The 21,587-nt window shown below is 38.2% G+C and overlaps 2 protein-coding genes and 1 long non-coding RNA gene across 3 annotated transcripts; 2 read left to right on the top strand and 1 right to left on the bottom strand.

The window, feature by feature from the left end:
- The first annotated feature begins 342 nt into the window (after positions 1-342).
- On the top strand, positions 343-7,106 carry LOC146478565 (uncharacterized). The gene is made up of 6 exons (XM_085112073.1): positions 343-580; positions 1,929-2,173; positions 2,984-3,121; positions 3,774-4,118; positions 4,692-5,003; positions 6,570-7,106. Exons 1-6 carry the CDS (start codon positions 364-366, stop codon positions 6,870-6,872), a joined length of 1,560 nt encoding a protein of 519 aa, XP_084968199.1. The 5' UTR covers positions 343-363; the 3' UTR covers positions 6,873-7,106.
- Positions 7,107-9,656: 2,550 nt separating this feature from the next.
- Positions 9,657-16,411, top strand: LOC146478564 (uncharacterized). The gene is made up of 2 exons (XR_014865132.1): positions 9,657-12,379; positions 15,989-16,411. It is a non-coding gene; the product is annotated as an uncharacterized LOC146478564 (long non-coding RNA).
- LOC146478563 (uncharacterized) lies at positions 12,387-21,442 on the bottom strand. The gene is made up of 6 exons (XM_085112072.1): positions 21,042-21,442; positions 20,838-20,882; positions 19,855-20,030; positions 18,201-18,537; positions 17,918-17,962; positions 12,387-13,072 (listed from the first exon to the last, which is right to left on the bottom strand). The coding sequence occupies exons 1-5, from the start codon at positions 21,379-21,381 to the stop codon at positions 17,919-17,921; spliced, it is 942 nt and encodes a 313-aa protein (XP_084968198.1). The 5' UTR covers positions 21,382-21,442; the 3' UTR covers positions 12,387-13,072; position 17,918.
- Positions 21,443-21,587: the final 145 nt, after the last annotated feature.

Raw genomic sequence — 21,587 nt, 5'->3', positions numbered from 1 at the left:
CAAAACTTAGGGACAAAAATCTTTTGGACGAATCCTTATGGATTAGTAAATATACTCGAATAAAAGTTGACCCTAACCCAGGATTAGCTTAATCGGGCTTTAAACAGGCCCAGTTGTTCAAAGCCCGATTAAGCTAATCCTGGATTAACGCAAACTTGGACTCGAGTTAACTGCTAATCGATAAATATTCTCCCAAAAGATTTTTGGCCCTCAATTTTTACTTTGACCTTTGTTTACCTTTAGCTCGAAAATTAGCCTTCCGAGCGAACTGAAAGCCTCGATTAAAATCTTTCGAACAACCCCACCCCCATCCCATCCCACCCCAATGCCTACCCCCAGGAATGTTGTGGAGAACAAAACAAAATGGCGACCGATGTTGATTCTACTCATCCACTTTGTGGCGACATCCGCAGGCCTTTAGACTTGGAGAAATGTAGCAGAGGCTGGGAAACACAGAGAGAACACTGTTACTGGATTCCTAACGCAGATATTGTCGGTGAAGTGCCAAAAGATCTTCGCGGGACTTTGCTTCGTAATGGCCCCGGAGTACATGAAGTCTACGGAACCCCGTTAAAGCATCGTAAGTAACCTCACAACGCTTGGTCCATTTTTTGAGAAATGTGAAATGGACGCTTTCCAGAGATTTTTCTTGTCATAAATGAAATAGATCAGTTATCTTAATTTCTGTAGCCAAGGTACGCTCTGTAATTATATCATCTAAACTTAAGCTTAAATGTTGGAAAGCTTATATTGTGCTTGAAGTGACTGTTTTTTATTGCTTTTGTTCATTGTATAGAAAAGATCTTTTTGAAGCTTGCTTCAGCTCTTGATGTTTCTTTGATATTTTTATGAGACAGTACAAATTAGAGGCACTGGTAGATACGTTTAACTACTGTCTTGTCAAATTTTTTATTGTTTTTTTATAGTTTGAAACGACGTTTTATGCTAGAATTATGATGATTGCTTGAAATGTATCTTTCTGTGCCATCCAGATTTTTGGTCCAACTTATACTAATACATAAGGCCTCTTTAATTTGTAAGTATAGTTTTGTAACAAAAGCCAAAGCCAAGTGAAATAGTCAATAGTAAAAGGCTGCTAAGACTGAAAGCTATTAGCAAGGGCCCAGCACAGGGCAATACTTTGGGTGTTTAAGGGACTGTTACCTTGGGCAATTTTTGTTGCAATTTGTCTCACAATCTTATTGCACTGTTGTGACACAAGTTGCGTGGATCATTGCGTAGTGTAACATATCCTGACAAAACATACCGGTTTTTGTTGCAGTCACCGTTGCACGAAGTGGAACCTACTTCTACTTTGCACAATAGTTTCGGCAACGAAATAATTTCAAGACATGTTCATTTCAGGGCATCATGTTACACTAGGGAATGATTCGTGCAACTTGCATCGCAACAAAAAGGCGAGACAAGTTGCAAGAAAATTGCCCAGTCACTGTAACAGTGCCTTAACGATAAAACAAGAACTCAATTTAAAATTGCACTTTAAAACTGAATCGGGTGACCTTGTTGCCTCTGTAACTTTCAGCTATTGTTGGGAAATGTTATTACTAATAGTATCACTATAAAAATTATTAAAAACAAGAAAATGTAAAAATCTGGTTTGGTCAGACAACAGTAAATGGAGAAAAAAAGGGGATGGCCCTTACAAAAGTTAAGGTTGCATACATGAATAATTCATAAAACAGATGGCTCATGTGGCCGCAGCTTGCTACTATTCTCTAACCCCAGCAGTATGATGCTGGTACCCATTTATATACCTAAGTAAAGAGAGACAGTGTGAAACATAGGGAGACAACACATTGGCAGAGGCTTGTTCTCGAACCTTCTAGTACCTAGTTCAGATGTGACATCCATTTGCACTAACCACTATAAATTTTCCAATTTTTATGCGTGCATTTTTATCTATTTAGCAATTGATGGAGATGGGATGTTGTGTGCTGTAACATTCCAAAATGGCCAAGTTCATTTTCAGTCCAAGTTTGTGAACAGTAAACATCGCCAAGAAGAAAAGGCTAAACAGAAATTATTATATCATGGACAAATGGGGACAAAACTTGCATCATCAATGCTTGGATCCATCATGGCTGCCTTGAAGAGATCATCGATTAATTTCCGGAACCCTTCAAACACCAACTCGTTCTACTGGGGTGGAAAGGTATCACAGACTGACTGTTTATTAACCCTTTAAGCCCTAACAGTGATCAACATCAAATTTCTCCTTGTAATATCAATGCTTATTCAACCCCTGAGGCTATGCAATTAAGGATATGATCACCCAAGGTGAATTAATTTTCTTGATGTTTTAATAATTCCCCCCCCCCCCCCCAAAGTACTTTTATAAGAATAGTATGAGGACAAGATAGAAGAATTTGTTCTTTGATGTTAGGGGCTAACAATTCATGGAAAAAACAAAAGAAAAACTATGGTGGAGGCAGTTTGGAAATGTGATCTTAATTAGCATCAAATTTGGTGAACATTTGCATTGAATTTCTCCAAGAATCAATGGCTTGAGAAGCTACATCGGACACTGGAAAGAGGGTTTCATTCAATTTCCGAATACCTCAAAACTGTTTACCTTGACTGTTCCTTGGTTGTTTGTAAATTAGAAGAATTACTGATCATGATAATTCATTGCTAAAAGATGAAGTAACTCAAGGAAAGCATGTCTTTGAATGATTCCTTCTCCTTGGAAGAGCACTTTTGCCTCAAAAAGTAAATAATTTTTAATCAACCTTTCTGCTGAAATGTGACTAGCGCTGAACATTGGGTGTGAGTTATATTTTGCAAAGACTTTCTAGAGAGGATTCTAGACAGGATTTTCTAGAGGGCTCATTTTCACAAAGGGTCCCTGAACTTCTTAATTACACAACTTTAGATTTACTAACTTAACAGTCAATCAGTCATTTATTTGGAGAAAATCATACTGAAGTTTACAATAATCAGCTTCTTTTTTTTTTTTTGCTAGGTTCTGACATGTTATGAAACACACTTGCCATATTGTTTGGACCCATACACGCTGGAAACACTTGGTCCAGAGAAGCTGAATGGCAACCTGCTTTTTGGAAGCTTTGCTGCACATTTCAGAATTGACTCTGAAAAACAGGTTAATTAATGTGTTTGATAATAATAATATATAATACTCATGCTTGACTCATGCCCATTGTAGAGAAGCGCCACTGTAATGGAGAAGTGGCTAAAAGTGAAGCCTCCTTGTTTGTATTTATTGTATTTTCAAATTCAATTTTTAACCCACAAATTGTGCTACATATAATTAAAGAAAAGAAGTTAATGAGCCATGTTAGAAGTTCTTTAGTTAGCAATCAATCTTGGTGTGAAGGAGGTTTTGTTACTGTACTTTTAAAACAATAAAAACCTTTCAACTTGGTTCAACACGATCAAACATAACTTTTCAGATATACATTTCATGTAAATTTTCAAAGATTTCTGACCCAAACATTTTCTGCTTTAAGCACCCATCCTATTTAATTTCTGTTTCCTGAAAAGTTGACAATGATTTGAAGAAAAATATACAGGTAATGAAAGTTGGTTTAAGTCTGCCACAAAGCCCACATTAAACTAAATCCAGGGTTATCCACAGCGTAACTCTGGTATTTCAACATAATCATGTCAATCCTCGGCCTTCAGGCTTCACAATGGACATTATGGACAAAATTATTTTGATGGTTGCTGTAGTTAAAAAATTTAATACAAAATAATTTTTGTTCTTCATGATTTTTTTTTTTGTTTGTTTGCAGCGACTTGTCTGTTTAAGTTTGCGTCCAGGATTTTCACATGCCAAACCTAGTCTTGCCATTTACGAGTTTGACCCATCATGGCAACTGCACCAAAAACAGATACATCACATTGATGGTCTGAATTACGGCCATGATTTTGTCCTTTTACCGGACTACTATGTGTTTCACATGACGCCGTTTGTCAAGGGATCTTGGTGGACAACCGCTAAGATCTTGATGGGATGGACCTCCCCGGGGGAAGAGATGCGATATTATCCTGATCTGCCATCACGGTTTGTGATCATACCACGGCACATGAGTGATGGGAATGCTGGTGTCATGTTGGTGGATACAGAACCTTGCCATGTAAGTCTTTTTTTATCCATTTGTTATAGTGCTATAGCCAACGAGAAGTGTTTTTTGGATCAGATTGCTGACTTTTTAGTAAGTGACCTCCAACTGTCTGAAAAAAAAACAGTTCCCAAGATTTTTTCCACTGGTTTACACTTCGTTTTCTGATAAGATATCAGATAATTTATTTACTCAACTTAACTTTACAGAGGGTATAGACTGGAAATTAAAATATACAATCAATACATTACAAATAATGAAAATTTAGCCAACCAGCCAACCACCCAATGCTATGAAATAGATATGTACAGGATGAAAGTTCTCGGAAAAATTTTTCCGAGCCCCCAACAGGAATCCTTTTTTAACGAGAAATTTCATTTTCTTTTGTTTTGTCCACCAACATGGCGGTGATGCAAACCACCTATTTCTAAGCAAATACTGAAAAGAAAATAGAAAAGAAAAAGATAGCAACATAGAGAGTGAGTAGGATGGTCCCAATGGAATACAATATTACACACAGTGTTTGACATAACCACGAGTTTTTACTCCAGATGAAGTGAACTGGGTATTTCTTCCTTGTTTTTTCAGATCTTCCATTTTGGTACAGCTCAGCAGATTGGAGATAAGATTGAATTCTGCGCTGTGTGTCTTGACACCAACTTTGACATGACATTTGACAGCAAGATCTGGCTGTCGAACACCTCTGTATCTCCAGGCCTTGCTTATAACTTCACCATTGACCTGGCTGCCAAGCGGTGTACGCGAACACAAGTCGATCGCGCAAGCGTGGAGTTTCCGTCGACGCACCCTTACAGGCATGGAAAGACAGGAACACGATTCAACTACTTTATGGCGTCTGATAGGCCCGGGTTTAATCTTCCGTACAGAGATGTTGTTAAGGTGAGAAAGTGACGTTTGTCAACCTTTTAGGCATTGCAACATGCATAGAAACTACATTGGGTAGCAAAGGTGAGTCCTTCTCACCTCTTCTTGGAGCACGGGTAACCTGTGGCCTGACAACCGGGATACTGCTTTTCTGCTCAAGTGTTGAAGCGTCACGCGTAGAACAAGGCCTGATTCAGACAAGGAGTATTCCCTCTTTGGTTTCAAGGAAAGTTGTTGTAAATGTTAGTTTTAAGGACGGTACATGCTTTTGTCTCTGCGCATCTCGAGGAATATTTTTGCGTAGTTTAAAACTGTGCAGAGAAAGCAGAACTTTGCAAGTGCTCTTGGTATCCAAAACGAAAATTGGGGGGAAACCGTGCATTTTTCAGAGAAACAAAGCTCCAATTTAAGGAGAAAAAAGAAACGCCATACATTGCTTTGTCTGTCTTATATAATCTTAGTTTTTATGATATTAATATTTTTTAGGTGGTCCAGTGTCTTGTATGAGGTCTTTGACTCTTTTTACTTTCTTTATCACTTACCTTTAATTCTTTGCCATTAAATTGTAGTAATAAGTAATTTACTGCTTTTTAGAATAATCGTTGCTTGATTATCTCTTAAAAATGCCCCGCTACCCCCAATTTTCTTTTTGGATTCCAGTAGCCCATACTATAAAGATCTGTTTTTCACGCATAGTCATAAACTGTGCAAAAATACTTCTGTATTAGTAGGCGCCGTCCTTAAGCGTTTTTAAAAAGCGGCACTGATGATCCATTGTTGATCTGGCTGGTCTCATTGATTTTTACTGGGTAACAGCGTACCGGCAACAACCCTTCGCGAGTTTACTCATCATTATAAACGCTACAGTATTTTACGTACATTGGTAACACCCTTAAAAAGCATTTAAAAACTTACCGTGTTTCCAGTGCGCGTGTTTTTGTTATTGTTGTTGTTTGTACTTTTTGTCTGCCTAATTTCGAAAAACGATTACGCGATAATTCATGTCGCGAAAATTTCCATAAGGTGTGTTTGACTTTCACAATTCAGTGAAGAATACAAAACGAAACAGGATAAAATCGGATATTCTTGTTACTGTGTTGAAAGAATTTCTTAAAACTACAAACTTATATACTATTGAAACAAAATAAGCCGCTTCCTTCTTCTTTTTAACTTGGTTTTAATTCCAAACATTGAAAAACAGGGTATTAAAAGATATGGGCAACATTTTCTTGCATCTTGTCGCGCAACAAATGTTGAATTGCAAGTTGCAATTGTTTGTTCCCCGTATTACCACCTACGCGTGCAACAAATTTTCACGCTGCAGAAAGTAGACGCTGTTTCTACATTTTGCAACATGCGGAGGTGGTAATACGCGTAACTTGCAACACAATGTTTGTTGCGCGAAATTTACAAGGAAATGTTGCCCGTAGTACTTGGCCGTTAAGATCGCGGAAAGTTTCAACAAAACGGTGTGTTTGGATTTCTTAGTTGGATAAAAACAAAGCAAAACAAAACTAAGCAGAAATCGTCATAAATGGAGCTCTAAATACAGTGAGTTTACTTTTTTTGTTCTTTTCACAGGTGAACACCGAGAATGGGCAGCGTCAAGTGTGGTACTCTCACGGTTGTCTTGGAGAACCTGTGTTCGTACCCCGACTGGGTTACGACTCTTGGCGAGAAGGTGACGAAGATGATGGATACGTCATCGTGCAAGTCTACATTCCTGAGAAACACGTGACCGAGTTCTGCGTGCTGGACGCTAAGGATGTTGGGAAGGGGCCCTTGGCGAGGATCCAGCTGAAGCACCATGTGCCTTACGGTTTCCATGGCACCTTTACGCCAGAGGTCTTCACTAATGGCCCTAGGATAACTTCGAAACTGTGAATAAAGGGACCTTACATCTTTCACACACAGCTGGAGAGCCAAACAAAACTGAGTCGGTTGATTGAGTTGTTAAATTGCGAACAATCAAATGAAAAACATTGAGCAATATTTTCCTGTGCTGCTTGTCTGTTTTGCTGTACAAGGGGGACATTGGGGTTTGCGGTGTTGCGCATTTTTTTTCTGCGGTATTTCGTCGAATAAAATCCCACCTTGCAGTATTGCGGTGATCTGAAACCCTACGGTGTGCGATGTTTGTGTTTTTAAACCTATGCAACCTCGTTTCCAGGTTCTCTCCGCTTCTATTCCCAGGGAGCGAGAGACTGAGAAGGAGTCTCCCTCTCTCTGGGAACGAGGTTGAAACCTATGGTGTTCGGTGAAACGAAATTATTTTGGGGTGTTGCAGTTTCCTGTTTTACCCTTATCAGAGCTAAATTTAGTTTCTATATCTTCGTAATCCATGCTTATTTATTGACCTTTAAATTAAAAGCACGAAACTGCGTTAGACGACGATAGATTTTGAAATGTGATGGAGCAACTGACCAATAGAAACGTTCCTGTCAAGATATGCAACTGTAGTGTGAACATTCAAACAAAGGATTGTGCACTGTCGTGGCCCTTCCAACATAAATTGCAGCACCACTGTTTTCATGGCAAAGTTTCATAACCAGTCCCTCAATAACTATGATCTTTGCCAATCCCAAGCCGTTTTCGTTTAAGTAACTTGGCCTCTGCCACCCCGGCGGACTCGTGGAGGAAAGCCGGGCCAGAGGGCCAGGGAGCGGCGGAAATCGAGCCTACAGTTTTAGTATAAGACCAGTAATGAAACTCGTGGTGAAGAAACGTGATAACATGCTTGAACCTATAAAGCATGGCATCCTATTTAGTTGTTTCATATGTTAGATACATGTGTACTTTGTTATAAATTGTTATCAGGGGCTATAATCGGATGAAGACCGTAAGCGTGGGCTCCACGCAAACCCATGTGTTGTACCTAAAACTTATATTTCGTAGAAAATTTGCGCCACCCTTTACGTCATAAACCCGCGCGGATCTGCTTGCCGGGCTACAACCTTATGTGGAGAATAGAAAAGAAAGTCCAGCTCGGTGATCGTAAACTTGCTTCGAGCTAGAGTGTATTTCGACGCTATTAAAATTGCATAATTAAATAATTTGTACTCCAAAATAACATTTTACTACCCTGTACATGTTAAGTTTCCCCCTCTAAGCTTACTAAGCATTGGGGACAACTCAGGAAATTCTCCTGGAGAGAAAACACTAAACCTCACAGTACAAATATGAAAATATCTTCCGCAATGCTAATAACTTAAATTTTATTTGAGAAGCCATTCAACCATTTATTTATCATTTCAAAGTGGGTGGTAAGTCCTTGAGGAAGCGGCTTCAGGCCATCGTCTCAAATACAAAATATTAACGGCAGACTGATCCCAACGGCGGAGGTGACGAGCTTGATAGAACAAACAACAAAAGCTAGAATAACTGAAATATATTTGTTTTTTTTAAAAAAACAAATTTTTTGCCCGATATTTCGGTTTGCAATACAAACCTTCCTCGGGGGCTGAACGAAAAAGAAAAGTGAGAAACATAAAAGGATCGTTACAAAGAAGATTTAAAATATAAAATACATGACAATGATTGGTTGTTTAGGACTAAGTTACAAGTGTGAGACATGTCATTGGCGTGTTTCGTCACGTCTATTTATACCAAGAGGGTGCAATGTTTTGTAACTTAGTCCTAAACAACCAATCATTGTCATGTATTTTATATTTTAAATCTTCTTTGTAACGATCCTTTTATGTTTCTCACTTTTCTTTTTCGTTCAGCCCCCGAGGAAGGTTTGTATTGCAAACCGAAATATCGGGCAAAAAATTTGTTTTTTAAAAAAAAAACAAATATATTTCAGTTATGCTAGCTTTTGTTGTTTGTTCTATCAAGCTCGTCACCTCCGCCGTTGGGATCAGTCTGCCGTTAATATTTTGTATTTGAGATAATTTGCTGATCCAGGTCTACAAGTGATCCGGCACCACTCATTGGTTTGTCGCTGTGGAGTTGCAGATTTTATTGTATTCATCGTCTCCTCAAGCAGTTTAAGGCCTGGGTTTGAAGGGTGTTCAGAAATTATGAATGATCCCCTATATCTTCGGTTTGTCTGCCTAGAACAGGATGAAATTTTCCCTGAATATTAAACTTGATGTTTTCTTTTGCCTTAACGTATAATTTTGATCACGTGACACATCACGTGACCAAAAAATGAGAATTTGGTAAATCGGCGATATGGCGGCGAATTTTCTTTATAAAGATAACTGAATTAGTTTTTCCGAAGCAGATTTTAAATATTTAACTTTCTACGTCTGGAATGACTGTCCGTAAGTTTTTAAATTGGAGAAATTAACGATCAAAGGTTGAATTGTGGACTAAAAAATGACCTTTGCCATGGTAATTTTTTTCTGGAAAACAATAGACGATCATTCCAAACGTGAAGCGATGGAGATATTTAATCTTTATTAGAAACACGTTTTTGTTTAATGTTATCTCTTAAAACCGTCGCCTACCTGTCAAATCTTTGCTTTTTTCACAAAAATGATCACGTGACATGTCACGTGATCTTATGCACCGCTTGTTATGCTAAAAAATTTTCAGAATAATGAGATCTTTTTATCTTCCAAATTTCAGTTCAGTGCCATTGAATTTGTTAAAGTTATCCACAATAAACCATTTTTCCTCTTAAAAGCCCTTGACCCAGGCCTTAAACTGCTTGAGTCAAGCTGCGTTTTCTACGCACTCACTGAATGTTCGGTACTTCCACCAAATTTTGTAAACTGTCTTTACGTAATAAACCAGACACAGTTCAGCATAAAAACTTTAATGCCAGTGCCTGTAAAACAGGTAATGGTTAAACACTAGAAGTTAGGGATTACCGAGCAAAAGGTTGCAAAGAATTCAGTTTATTGGGAGAAAGTAACTAAAAATGCCGAGTCGAGTAGATTTCCTTCACAAATCAATGCCAAAATTTTCAACATCGGTAGGAAATGAATTTCTCAATTATTTCTTTTTGTTTCTAAGACGCCTTTTAATGTTCATTCGTGTATGTAGTTGTTCATCGAAAGCACAATAGGGCTGTAAATAAGTTCTTATCTCTTTTCCAACTAATTTTTTGTGTGCAGACGACGGATATTGAGTGCACTATTATGTCTATATTTGGACTCAGTGTTACAATGTCAGTGTTGAATAGTAAAAGCCCAAATGGATTTATATTCCGGATTATTCCTTATAGACCTTGTTTTCCACGACATTTGTCGGGTAGGTAAATTCGACACAAATTATGGAACAAAAATGTGACTACATTTATCGTCAGCTCGTAGATGTTCGGCGTTGGCCATAAAACCTATCATTACCTTTTAGTGAAAGCAAGCTGTGTTCACTCAGTATTGCAATAAAGCTTGTTACCGTTTAAATCGTCTTTTTTCGAATTATGGACGCACAATATTCTCATTTTCACATTGAAAAATTGCAGACTCAAATTGCCATCTAGTTATATGAAGTCCAACTCATTTTGAAACACCAACATCCCTCTAATAATTATCTGATAAGCTCTCTCCGAAAAAAAAAAGGCCCCCTAAAAGTCATTTGAAACAACACAACGGCTCAGAGCGTATCATAGTTCGAAACTTTTCGGTATTCGGAATTCTGAAGTGTAATAGGAAAACCCCTAAAAAAGCTTGAGAAAACTCGACACTACGGTTTGTGTCTCCAGCGCATGCAGCTTGTCCTTCTCTCCAACACCTACAAGTGTTCATAACTGTAGAAACACAAAAACTGTTTCCTGAATCTAAATTTTCAATGCGGGACAGCGAGACTAGTATTCCGTTCCGTGATGTTATTTCAGTTTGTAAATAAGTTTTATTTCAATACGCTTCTGTATCCCCTTTTCAGGATTTTTCGAGCCATTTTTTTTTTTTGCGCCTTATCTCAATTGTAACCCAGATAGATTTTTGATATTACGTCGACTGGAGCGAATTTGGGCGGAAACAGAGACCCAACTGATAATAGCTTCAACGAATCACGTACTTTATTTATGTTGAGATTTCACTGCTTGGTCTTCATATTTTTTTTGCGAAAACGTTTTTCAAAGCAACGCATTCAAACATTGTATTTTAGAAGATTCAAGGAAGTGGAAATTGAAAGATGATTTCGTGTGACGTCGTTTGTTGACGATAATCAGATAGGAATCGCAAAGTTTGATATGGGAATTAAACGTTTGATTTCACCGCATTGATGAGTCCGTCATTGTCAAAACGACGGCAAATTGTTCCTGAAATCTTCCTTATCTAAATTTCTTCCGGCTTTGAGAAGCTTGTAGTTATCGTGCTTTTCTTTATTGCAAATCACTCTTTAGCTAAAGATAACTTTTAAAATGTAAATCTCCCCTCTGCAGGACGCAAATGCTGTTTAATGATTCACTCAAACTGAGAGATAAGAAGTCGTTCTGGAGCCGCATCCTTCCTGGAAAACGAAACGGCGGTTTTTTTGCAAAAAACCCATGCTAGAAAAATGCTGAGTACTCTAGTCACCAACAGTGTAAATTGCTTTCGAGAGACAGTTCATCACTTTTAAAACCAGGCCATTTACCTTGCTGTAGGAGAGACGGAGCCGAGTAGGCCAAAACACGTGAATAACCTTCAAACTTTAAGCGTCTAACCTAAGCGCCATACTTGCAAATAGACTAGTCTTCATATTTTAAAAAGAGATGAAGGGGTTTTGAAAATGTGATTGAAAGGATATTTTCCATTCGCACCTTTTCATATTTGTAACAGAAAGAACGGCGTTATTCGGCGTTGGTTTCTTCGTAATTGTTTTGCCTCCTTTGTACAACTGCGGAAGGGAAATAATTACTGCGACAGTTTTATTTCAAGCGCAAACAAAGTAAACTCATTATCCACCGCAATGGAAGATTCAAGCGCAGTAAAACTGCTTCCTTAGTGACTCACTAAAAGAAAATTATAAGACCTCCTATCTATTGCCTATCCTATCGTAAAAAAAAAACCGGACGGCTTTGTTAGCGTTCCGTGCTGCGTCGAAAGGCTTAAGTACCACACAAAATCTAAGATCAGTCAGTTATCGTGTTTCAGAAATAGAATTAATGGCTCCTTTTTGACGCAAATTTATTAAGAAGAAAAAAATTCAAACTATTACGTCGTATGAAAAGTAGCTTCGTGGTCAATTCCTTGCGCGTAGGCCACCGAAATATAAAATGACTAACAAATCAACGGTGGCGCACTTGCAGTGTTCCCACTTCGTACTAATTAATTACTCTTCTATTGTTTGGTTCTGATATGTGAATGGTGCATTGACAACAAAAATGCGATAAAGTTCTCTTCGCGTCCTTATAAAACGGTCCCAGAGAGACGGTCAATTTACACAATCAAGCTTAGCCATCAAAAGAGACGTACCATCTGGTAGAAGAAGCACCGAATCTTCTCCTGTGAAACGTAAGTTACATTATACTTAAACTTGTCGATTTAGTGGTCTGTTTAGTTCTTCCTTGTCAAACTTCAGTATCACAGGCGACAAAATTTATTGTAAGCTGATTTAAGTTCACTTTTTGATTTATTTTTGGAAAATTTCGCTTCTCAGTAAACCTTTTGTACCCGTGAAAAGCCGGATTTTCGAAACGTTTTTCTCTTGTAACCCACAAATAAACTAACTCTTTTCAGAATAAAATCTTCTCGAATTTGAAACAAGAACGACTCGACCATTCAAAAACAAAACTTCTATGAAAAGAACCACCAATACTATATACTATATAGTAGGTTGTATTCGACTTCCGAGCCAATAAATTGTACTGTTTTATCAATATATAATTTTAGATGACATTTTAGTATAAAATTTAGCGCTTACCGCGTGAAAAAGTCAAGGGCATCATCGATGATGTATAGCCCCGGGGAAAACACTGATATGCTTTAAGAAAAAAAAAATAGATTAATTAATAACGAAACCATTGATCCAATTTCAATCAGTTCTTAAAAATCAATAAGACTGTACGAGTTCAGCTGAGGTTTTCATCAATGTTCATAAAAAAACTTGTCGAGATGTAACCGCTTTTCCCTCGAGGCAAAATTGAGTCTCACATCACAGAGGACAGTGGATGTTGCTTTCGTTAATTTTAACTCCAATGTATCCGTCTGAAAAAGGCGTACAAAAGAAAGACACGTAAACTAAGTAAACGGCAACTGATAAAACAAGCAACACAGTAAGAAAATCGTAGGAAGATTCAAGGGTGGAACGCACTGAAACTGTACGAAGAATGTCACCCAAGTAAACAGTGAACTTTTAGTTTATTTTCCCTATAACTTAAACCTGCTCGATCAGAAGAAAAATTACTGCCAACTAATGGTGAATAATTTCAACCAAAGGAAGCCAACTGAGACACATGACCACACGCCACTCCAAAGTTGACAGTTGTCAATTTGCGTTATCCCGAGATGGGTTCTTCCTGACTGTTGGTGATAAATTTATTATCAGTGGCTAGGACATATTTGTTGACACGTGCTCACGGGAATGCTCATGAGTTAATTGACTTTTTTTTAATCTCCTTGTTTTCATTTGCGACAGGATACGCCGGTAAATTAAATATGGAAATAAGCCACGTTTTCCTTGTTTATCTTTTTCCATTTACTGTTTTTCGTAAACTGACAAGGTGGTCAATCGAATACCCACGCTAGAGCCAAAACAGTCTTTAAATCGATTTTGGTTTGCTCCGACCTACATTTTTCCTCAAATACCCAACCTTAGTTCTTTAACAATAAATCATTTTGTCTTGAAAACAGGTGAAAAATATCACTGACTTTAAGATGTTGTGTTGATGTAAAACCAAATTCTCGTTACTGATATTTAAACAAATTATGAGCCAATAAATAAAGCGAATTATTAATGCTTGATCTTAAGACTCTTCGAATTAGTGGTATCAGAAAAGTGGTTGTATAAGCATTCGCCTCGCTGTAATTAATATAAAAAGTGTGATGAGAATGTAAAACAGTCGCTTCTTCAAGTGTAAAATGCACTCATGAAATTGGACTGACTTATGAGGACAGATTACTTCCTCCGTACAGGAAGGAAAGCATTCGACACGTAATTAGCATTATCATACAGCGTTGGACTTGTAATAACTGTCTAAATACCAAGCCCAAACAATTACAACAACAGAAAATAAACTTAAGTTAAAAACAGAATTCAAAGCAGAGTGAAAAAGAAAGCGTGCAACTGACTGTTAAGCGCCGAAAGGTGCGATATAGCCAAAGTTTTGTTTTTGCTGCTGATTGGTTAGAAAGGAGTACTTTCGCGGGGAAACGAATGTAAATCAAGACACCAGTGGGTTACCATTGCTTCCGATTGGCCAAGAAAACACCTGCTCTGATTGGGTCGAGAAAGAACGTTGCTGTCTCTTGTCGGAGCAAATCGAAGAGCTCTGCAAACACCGCCCACGTGCATGCAAGCCACAGTCTCCAGCTTGCGTCTCGTGCAAACACGTAACTATATCACCGATTCTAGAACTTTAACTCACAATTATTCAAAGCAGTATATACATTCAGGGAAAGACGAAATTACAAGAAGTCGGCCGGTTGAAGCAAAGATCAGAAAAGACGATGACAAAGACTTTGTTTTATTTTAATCAATGAGAATTAAAGAGCCGATTACCAATAGCAGTCAAACATTTAATTTGTTATCCAGAAATGCAGTGTTATGTGTGATGTATTGCGTTGTTTTATCTTTCAACACATCACTTATCTTCATTCTAGCAGTCAGCTTTAATTTTTGAGTTCTAAAAGTTACAAAATAGTTTGTTTTATGCTGGTTTTGAGAACGTTTGAAACGCAAAATTGCTCCCTACTGGCGATAAATTGTGGCGTCGAAAACATGCACGCGAAAAACAGCGTGGATCCGTTGTTGCGCTCTTCCTTGCTGTGTTGTTGTCTACAGTTTCGCTTTATCCTTGTCCTACTTTCTCCCAATAGAGTAAACGCGTCTTTTGTAGGTTATTTATTGCTTTTGCTTTAATTTGCTCAGTAATAGACCCTTCTCCAAAATGGCGGCCGAAAATTCAAATAAATTAAAATTAAAAACTGATACCCGCACTAGAAAGAGCACTTTTACTTTAGTAACCCTGCAAAGTTTCAGCATATCAGGTGTAATATCAGCTGAGAAAATGTAAGTTGAAAAATGAAAAATTTACAGACGTTTGTATGACCGGAGGTGACGTATACCCCCGGTCATACAAACGTCTGTAAATTTGTCAAATTTCATCTTACATTTCCTAAGCTGATATAACACCTAATATGCTGAAACTCTGCAAGGTTACTAAAGCAAAGGTGCTCTTCCCATTGCTGGTATCAGTTTTTCATTCAGTTTAATATTAACTCATTCAAATCTGTTGCCGCCATTTTGTAGAGGGGTCTATTGGTTGGCAACGGAATTCGCGCCACTTTCTCTTCCATTGAGAAACAGAACCAAAGACACACGTGACCTACTCGCACAAGAATTCTCGTGACGAGGAAACTTGTGCGAGTATTGGTTTTGGCTTTGGCCATGCAGTGCATGGTGTCAATTTATACAAGTATCAAAAAAAATAATAATAATAATAAATAAATAAATAAAAGGAAAGTTTGTTTCTCTTCACTTTTCAGTAACTCACATTTCTGTTTATGATGCTATTACTAGAAAATTTTACGCGTCAATTTATTGGCCGTACAGACAATGTTGAGTGAATAAGATAATTTTCAACAGTCCTAAAAAAAATTTCTATGCTGACCCATCTACACAAGATAATCTCGGATTTGACAAATAAAAACTGGCTTGCCAGTTTTTCGAAAACACCAGCAAATACAATTTGTTAAAAAGAAAAATTTGCTTGTTTTCAGTAACTATCACATCGCTTTGGCGGGAAGGCTAATGTTCTTTGTTCCCTTTTAGCGTGTGAAAGTGTTTGTTTTGGCACACATTTTGAAACATTAAATGCCAGTAAATTGCCTGGGAAAGTTTATATATGATGTGTCAATTTTCATTTTGAAAGAGTTTCGTAAACCAGTTAGCTTTCATTGCAGATGAATTCGGTTCCAGTACTTCTCGTGGTTATTCTCCTGAGCTCGTTGACCAAGAGGACTGATGGGAATGAATGCGAAAGCCAATGTCATTCACAAGGGAGCCAATGTTTGTCACAATGTGTGGGTATGACAGGATGCACCGGGTGTGTAAATGAAAGGACCAGTTGCATGGGTGACTGCCGAAAGAAGAGAGAATTCATTGAGAGACGCTGGAAAGAAAGATTTGCAACTAACAACGAAGGGTTGGGCGTCAAAAAGCGAGAGTTTAGTTCAAATGAAAAGTAAAAATAGAAAATGGAAGAGACTCTTCTAAAAAGGACGGAACATAGTCTAATAAGGGATTAAAAATGATGTTGTATATGTTAATTGAATATTTCACACTTGATGAGTCAATCCTTATTAAACTAAACATTTGAAAAGTGACTCTGCCTTTGAAGCTTTTTTTTTTCAGTTGGCTCGATTTGCTTTGTTATTAACTGTCTGAAAAGTTGGTGCTGGCTTTGACTGTAACATGGGAGTACATGGGCCTGAAACAATATCTGATAACAATAGCTAAACATTGGAATATATTCTCCTTAATAGACAGCTCGGTTCTCCAAACCCTGATCCTATTTCAGACCAAAATATGTAATTTTCCGGTTCCCTTTTTCAGACCCGGCCTCTAAGCCTTATCACGATTTTCGACGCCATTTTGACGAGTAGGCAAACAGGCTTGAAATAACAGTGTTTGTATGGAGATCCGATGTCAAATAATTTTCGAAAGAAAAAAAAAACGCTTCTGAAAAATTCATGAATTGGAAACTTTTGGCTCTAGGAAAAGGATTTTAAGAAAAAAATTGGAGGGATGTAGCTGTGCCAGAAAGCGTCCAGGCGTGTTTTGAACTTTCCATACATTTGTCTGTATAGCGAACCAGCCGTGAACTGCTACAAAAAATAGTTCGCGGGAAAAAAATACGGTGAAATGTATGGAAAGTTCAAAAAACGACTGGACGCTTTCTGGCACAGCTACATCCCTCCAATTTTTTTCTTAAAATCCTTTTCCTAGTGCCAAAAGTTTCCAATTCATGAATTTTTCAGAAGCGATGTTTTATGAAAATCATTTGACATCGGATTTCCATACAAACACTGTTATTTCAAGCCTGTTTGCCTACTCGTCAAAATGGCGTCGAAAACCGTGATAAGGCCTATTCATAGCGATTTTCAGACCTGGTTTCTAGATTCTGTACAATCCATAGCCGTTTTCAGGCTTTCAGACCAAAATGGTTAAAATCTACATTCTATTTCGGACCAAAACGCTCAAACATCATACCACCTTTGAGGCCACACATACCTATGTGGCTTACATATATCCACCTCCCTCCCCCGGGTGTCAATCGCACTGCTACAGAACTAACTTCGTCGCGACCAAGTTAAGTTAAAAGAACATCAGCTCCGTCAGCTAGAATCATACATTTGGTCTCAATTTAAAGTGTTTGGTAAAGTATCACTTACTTCCATTCGCTCTGTTATTCGAATTCTCACAGTAAGCTTCAGCAATTTAGGAAACCATGAATACTATGTTATCTACATTTCGTCTCGCTTTCCTCCCGTTAACAACTACGTGGAACAAGATTCAGAGTTTTGGTCGCAATTCGAACATGTAACCGTCTTTTCTTTTCTTTTAAATGCCGCCTAGTAGTATTTAAATTGCCCATGGGGGGAAATCTCTATTCCTCATAAGCTTCGCTTCTCGGAGATTTCCCCGCCACAGTCACTCTTTCCAAGTTGCATGTTCACTTTAAATTTAATATTTACTAGCTACGTATTATCTTTTCTATTCTATTTGTAATTTATTCTGTGTGGCAAGATAATAAAAATAAAATAAAAATAAAATAACCAGGTGTGGATTCTAGCAAGAGGGGTGTTTTTATTCAAGTCATGATCAATTACCTTACAGTACGAAAATTGCCAGCACGTCAGCTACTCCAACATTTCCTGCCAAAAGAAGAAAATAGGCATATTCTTGATATCCCATCAAAATGAAACGTTGGGTGCCCCTGTTAGATAGCAATTATATAGGGTGACAACTATTAGGATAGATATCATCATCACTCTTGTAAATAAAGGAAGCGCTTTAGTTCACATATTCAGCCAAATTTTTAAGACGTTACCCGCGTTACCCTATAACTCTCCGACAGCTCAAGTTTACTGGGAAGTAGTCAAGACAGCTTACCTGTGTTGCTCCAAATGGCGTAGGTGGATAGCTTGCTGTAATAGATAGTATTGGTGCTTTCCCAAGAGCAGCTTCCATTACTGGCCATCAGCCATCCTTTCATATCATTAACACATTCCCCGTAGTTCCTATTGATTAAAAAACTGCGGCAGGTGGAAGAGCCAGAGCAATCACCCTGAATAGAAAAGAAATTGTGTCCCTCCGTCTTGACGTCCGACCATGGAGAAGTGAGCAGTTTATCAACTGAAAACCAGTTCAGCTTATCTGTCCCCAGAGCATCAAAGGTCAGATCTACGTTGGCTGCACTGTTGCTTTGATTGTACAAGGCCACTCTTGCCTAGCCATAGAAGAGACAGTATACATGGGATTAAATTATACCACAAACGTATTCAAGGGAGTGTTAAGGGTATAGCTGGGACATATTAAGGAAGTTTGCATTCCTAGTAAAAAAATATATGGACTGAAAATTAATTCTATAATTTTTTGCTTAATTCTCCTTTACCCTTGGAAGCTGAAATTATGCTGTTATCCTCCATCTTATTCAGATAAAATTCAGAATCTGCTAGTACTTATTGCGTTTGACGTAGAAAGAACGCACTCCTAATACAGATTGGAGTCGAGATTGTATGGGACAACGTTGAATGAATGAATGGATCTTGGGACGCGTATCTGGCATCCCCCGCAGATTTTGCAGGGACGGATGACATCATCACCAACTTGGCAAAGGAGAGAGTCTGGGATCGAGATCATCGTACGCACTCCCTAATCTTTGATTATCACTAGTAACCTATTTTGATCTCTATCAAGAAATTATCTTAACTAAATCTTACATGAGAGACTGAGTCTGACTGGTACCTAAAATGAAACACCATGTAACCTTAACTGGAAACTTAAGGACGGTGCCTACTTATACCGAAGTATTTTTGTTTGGTTTATGACTATGCGTGAAAAGCAGATCTTAGCAAGGGCTACTGAAATCCAAAAAGAAAATCGGGGGTAACCACGCATTTTTTAGAGATAATTAAGGGACAAATATTCCAAAAAGCAGCAACATACAAACCAATGTATGGCGTTTTCCCTAAATTGAAGCTTTATTAGCTCTGAAAAATGCATTGTTACCCTCAATTTTCTTTTAGGAGTACCAAAGCACTTGCTAAGTTCTGCTTTCTCGCATAGTTTTAAACCACGCAAAAATATCCCTTTATTAGTAGGCACTACCCATAGGAAACCCAAGTATCTCGAGATGCGCAGAACGTATGCGCAGTAACAGAAGTAGGCACCGTCCTCAAGTCCATTAGGGGTTTTGGAAGACAACTACGATCAGACTTCCCAAAAGCGACCCAAACAAGGACTACGGAAGGTTTTGGAAGTTGATCTAGAGACTGTCTCTTAAGCTTTTCGAACGAATTTCAAACTGAGACACAAATGGTGAATCAGAGAATTAACTCCGCGATGAAAGCTTAACTGCTGAGGGGAACCCATGAATTTCCAACTGAATGTTAGCCCTGGGAAAGAATGGGAAACGACACTTGACATGGTGGAAATTCAACCCACGATAGTAGAACAACCGTTGCTTATCCGACTAAGCTAAGAGGCAAGACATTAATTATTTCTTATTTAGAGTACAATATGTACATAACTTTTATTTGCTAACCTGAGATGCGTTAAAGCGCTCCCAGTTCATTACCACTCGGTTCTTATAGTTATCCAGGTGTTGGTTTGTGACATTTAGAGCGGCTGTGACAAACTCTGCATGACTGTCCAATGAACTGTACAGTTCCCACAAGTGCATGTTTACACCAGTTACTGCTTTGAATACCAAGGTCCACCCTGGTGACAGAAAACATGAAGCATTCAGAGTACAAGTAATGGTGGCCGAAGGAAGTTAAAAGAGAAAAAGAAATTACAAGAATGGGGGGAAGCCATTATGTTCGGAGATACTGGTTCCGCAAAGCAGACAAAAAATTACTGCATAAATGGAAAATGTTATCACAATTATCTTACTTAACCCGTTGGTTTTTATTCGTTAAATAATTTTTAAGCCAGTCTAAAGCTACACCCCTTACACCGAAGTGTTTTAACTTTTGGAGTAATATGTTATGGTTAAAAGTGTCAAAAGATCAAGAAAGACTCCAATAGTGAATTCTCCGTGATCCAGTGATTTGGAAATCTTATCAACAAGCTCTATGAGGGCTAAACTTGTTGAGCGATTTTTTATTAACCAGTGTCAAAGTGTGTGTTTTTATACTTGAAATACTTACTTACTTCTTGTGCGATGTTGTTTTCATAGTATTTTAAAATAGGTTTCCACGTAGCTTTCATTCTTTCATTGCCTGACGTAAAATTAATTGACTGATCATCCAAGAAAGAGAATTAGCGAGATTATTGTTCATCAACACTTCAACCCTCCAGGGATTCACAGCGAGTGACATCACGATGGCTCGAATTATGTGGACAAGTAATCCACCCCTCCCTCTCGTTTTCAGCTGTTTTCGTCATACAGGTTGGTTAAAATAGAAATAATCGAAAGAAAACCCTGAAATCCTTAAAAGAGGACCAACAGAAGGCGAAAAATGAAGTAAAAGGCCGCTTTCTCTTAAACTTTTCTTTGTATATATAAGAAAGGTCTCCACCAACCTCCTGAAACCATGTCGCAATAAACTGGGAAAGTGCTCTGATTTCCTGTTAAGAAAAAATAGAATCTGTTTAAATCACAGTGGTGACAATAAAAACAAACGTTTCATTACTTATTTAAGCTCAGTATATATGCATTTGCTCCTAGACAGTTTAGAAAATTCATTGCAAGCTCATTGTCAATTCCAGACAAAAAAATCCTTTTACCTCGAAGACGAATCCAGTAGACTCCATCACTAAGCTGTTGTCCGGCTTTATCTTGAATGTCCTTGCAGGAAAATCCCGGGTTTTTCTCCGTACCATAAAAGTCCATAGTTTCTAAGGACCGAACGCTTTTCCATTCGCTACTCAAGCAAACATACACCGCTCCATTGACATACTTCAACGACCCAGCATGCGCAGGATTATTGCAGGAACAGGACGTATTTCCAAGCTTTAAAATGCCTGGAATAGGTTCATTACAATCAAGGGTTTCTTCCACGCATACTTGGCCACTTACACTTGCGGCTAAGAAAGCAAGGCTCAGCGTTTGCAAGACAACCTTCATTTCGATGTCGCTGTTTATGTGACGATTTTTTTGTGTGCTTGTTTCGATCCAACCGGGTGCCTCCTTATGTTTCCCGCCAAAAAGGCGGCTGCCAACGTCCAAGCTGGCGCACAACGCGGATGATTAGCGTACAGGCTCTAAAACCTTATCACTTCGTTTAATTGACAGGAAAAATTACATGGTAATTTATTATTTTTACTGTTTTT

The sequence above is a fragment of the Pavona decussata genome, unplaced genomic scaffold, assembly GCF_977016875.1.
Source record: "Pavona decussata unplaced genomic scaffold, jaPavDecu1.1 SCAFFOLD_64, whole genome shotgun sequence".
Classification (NCBI taxonomy): domain Eukaryota; kingdom Metazoa; phylum Cnidaria; class Anthozoa; order Scleractinia; family Agariciidae; genus Pavona; species Pavona decussata.
Note: the sequence above shows the minus strand (reverse complement) of the source record. Positions and strands in the feature narration are given on the sequence as shown.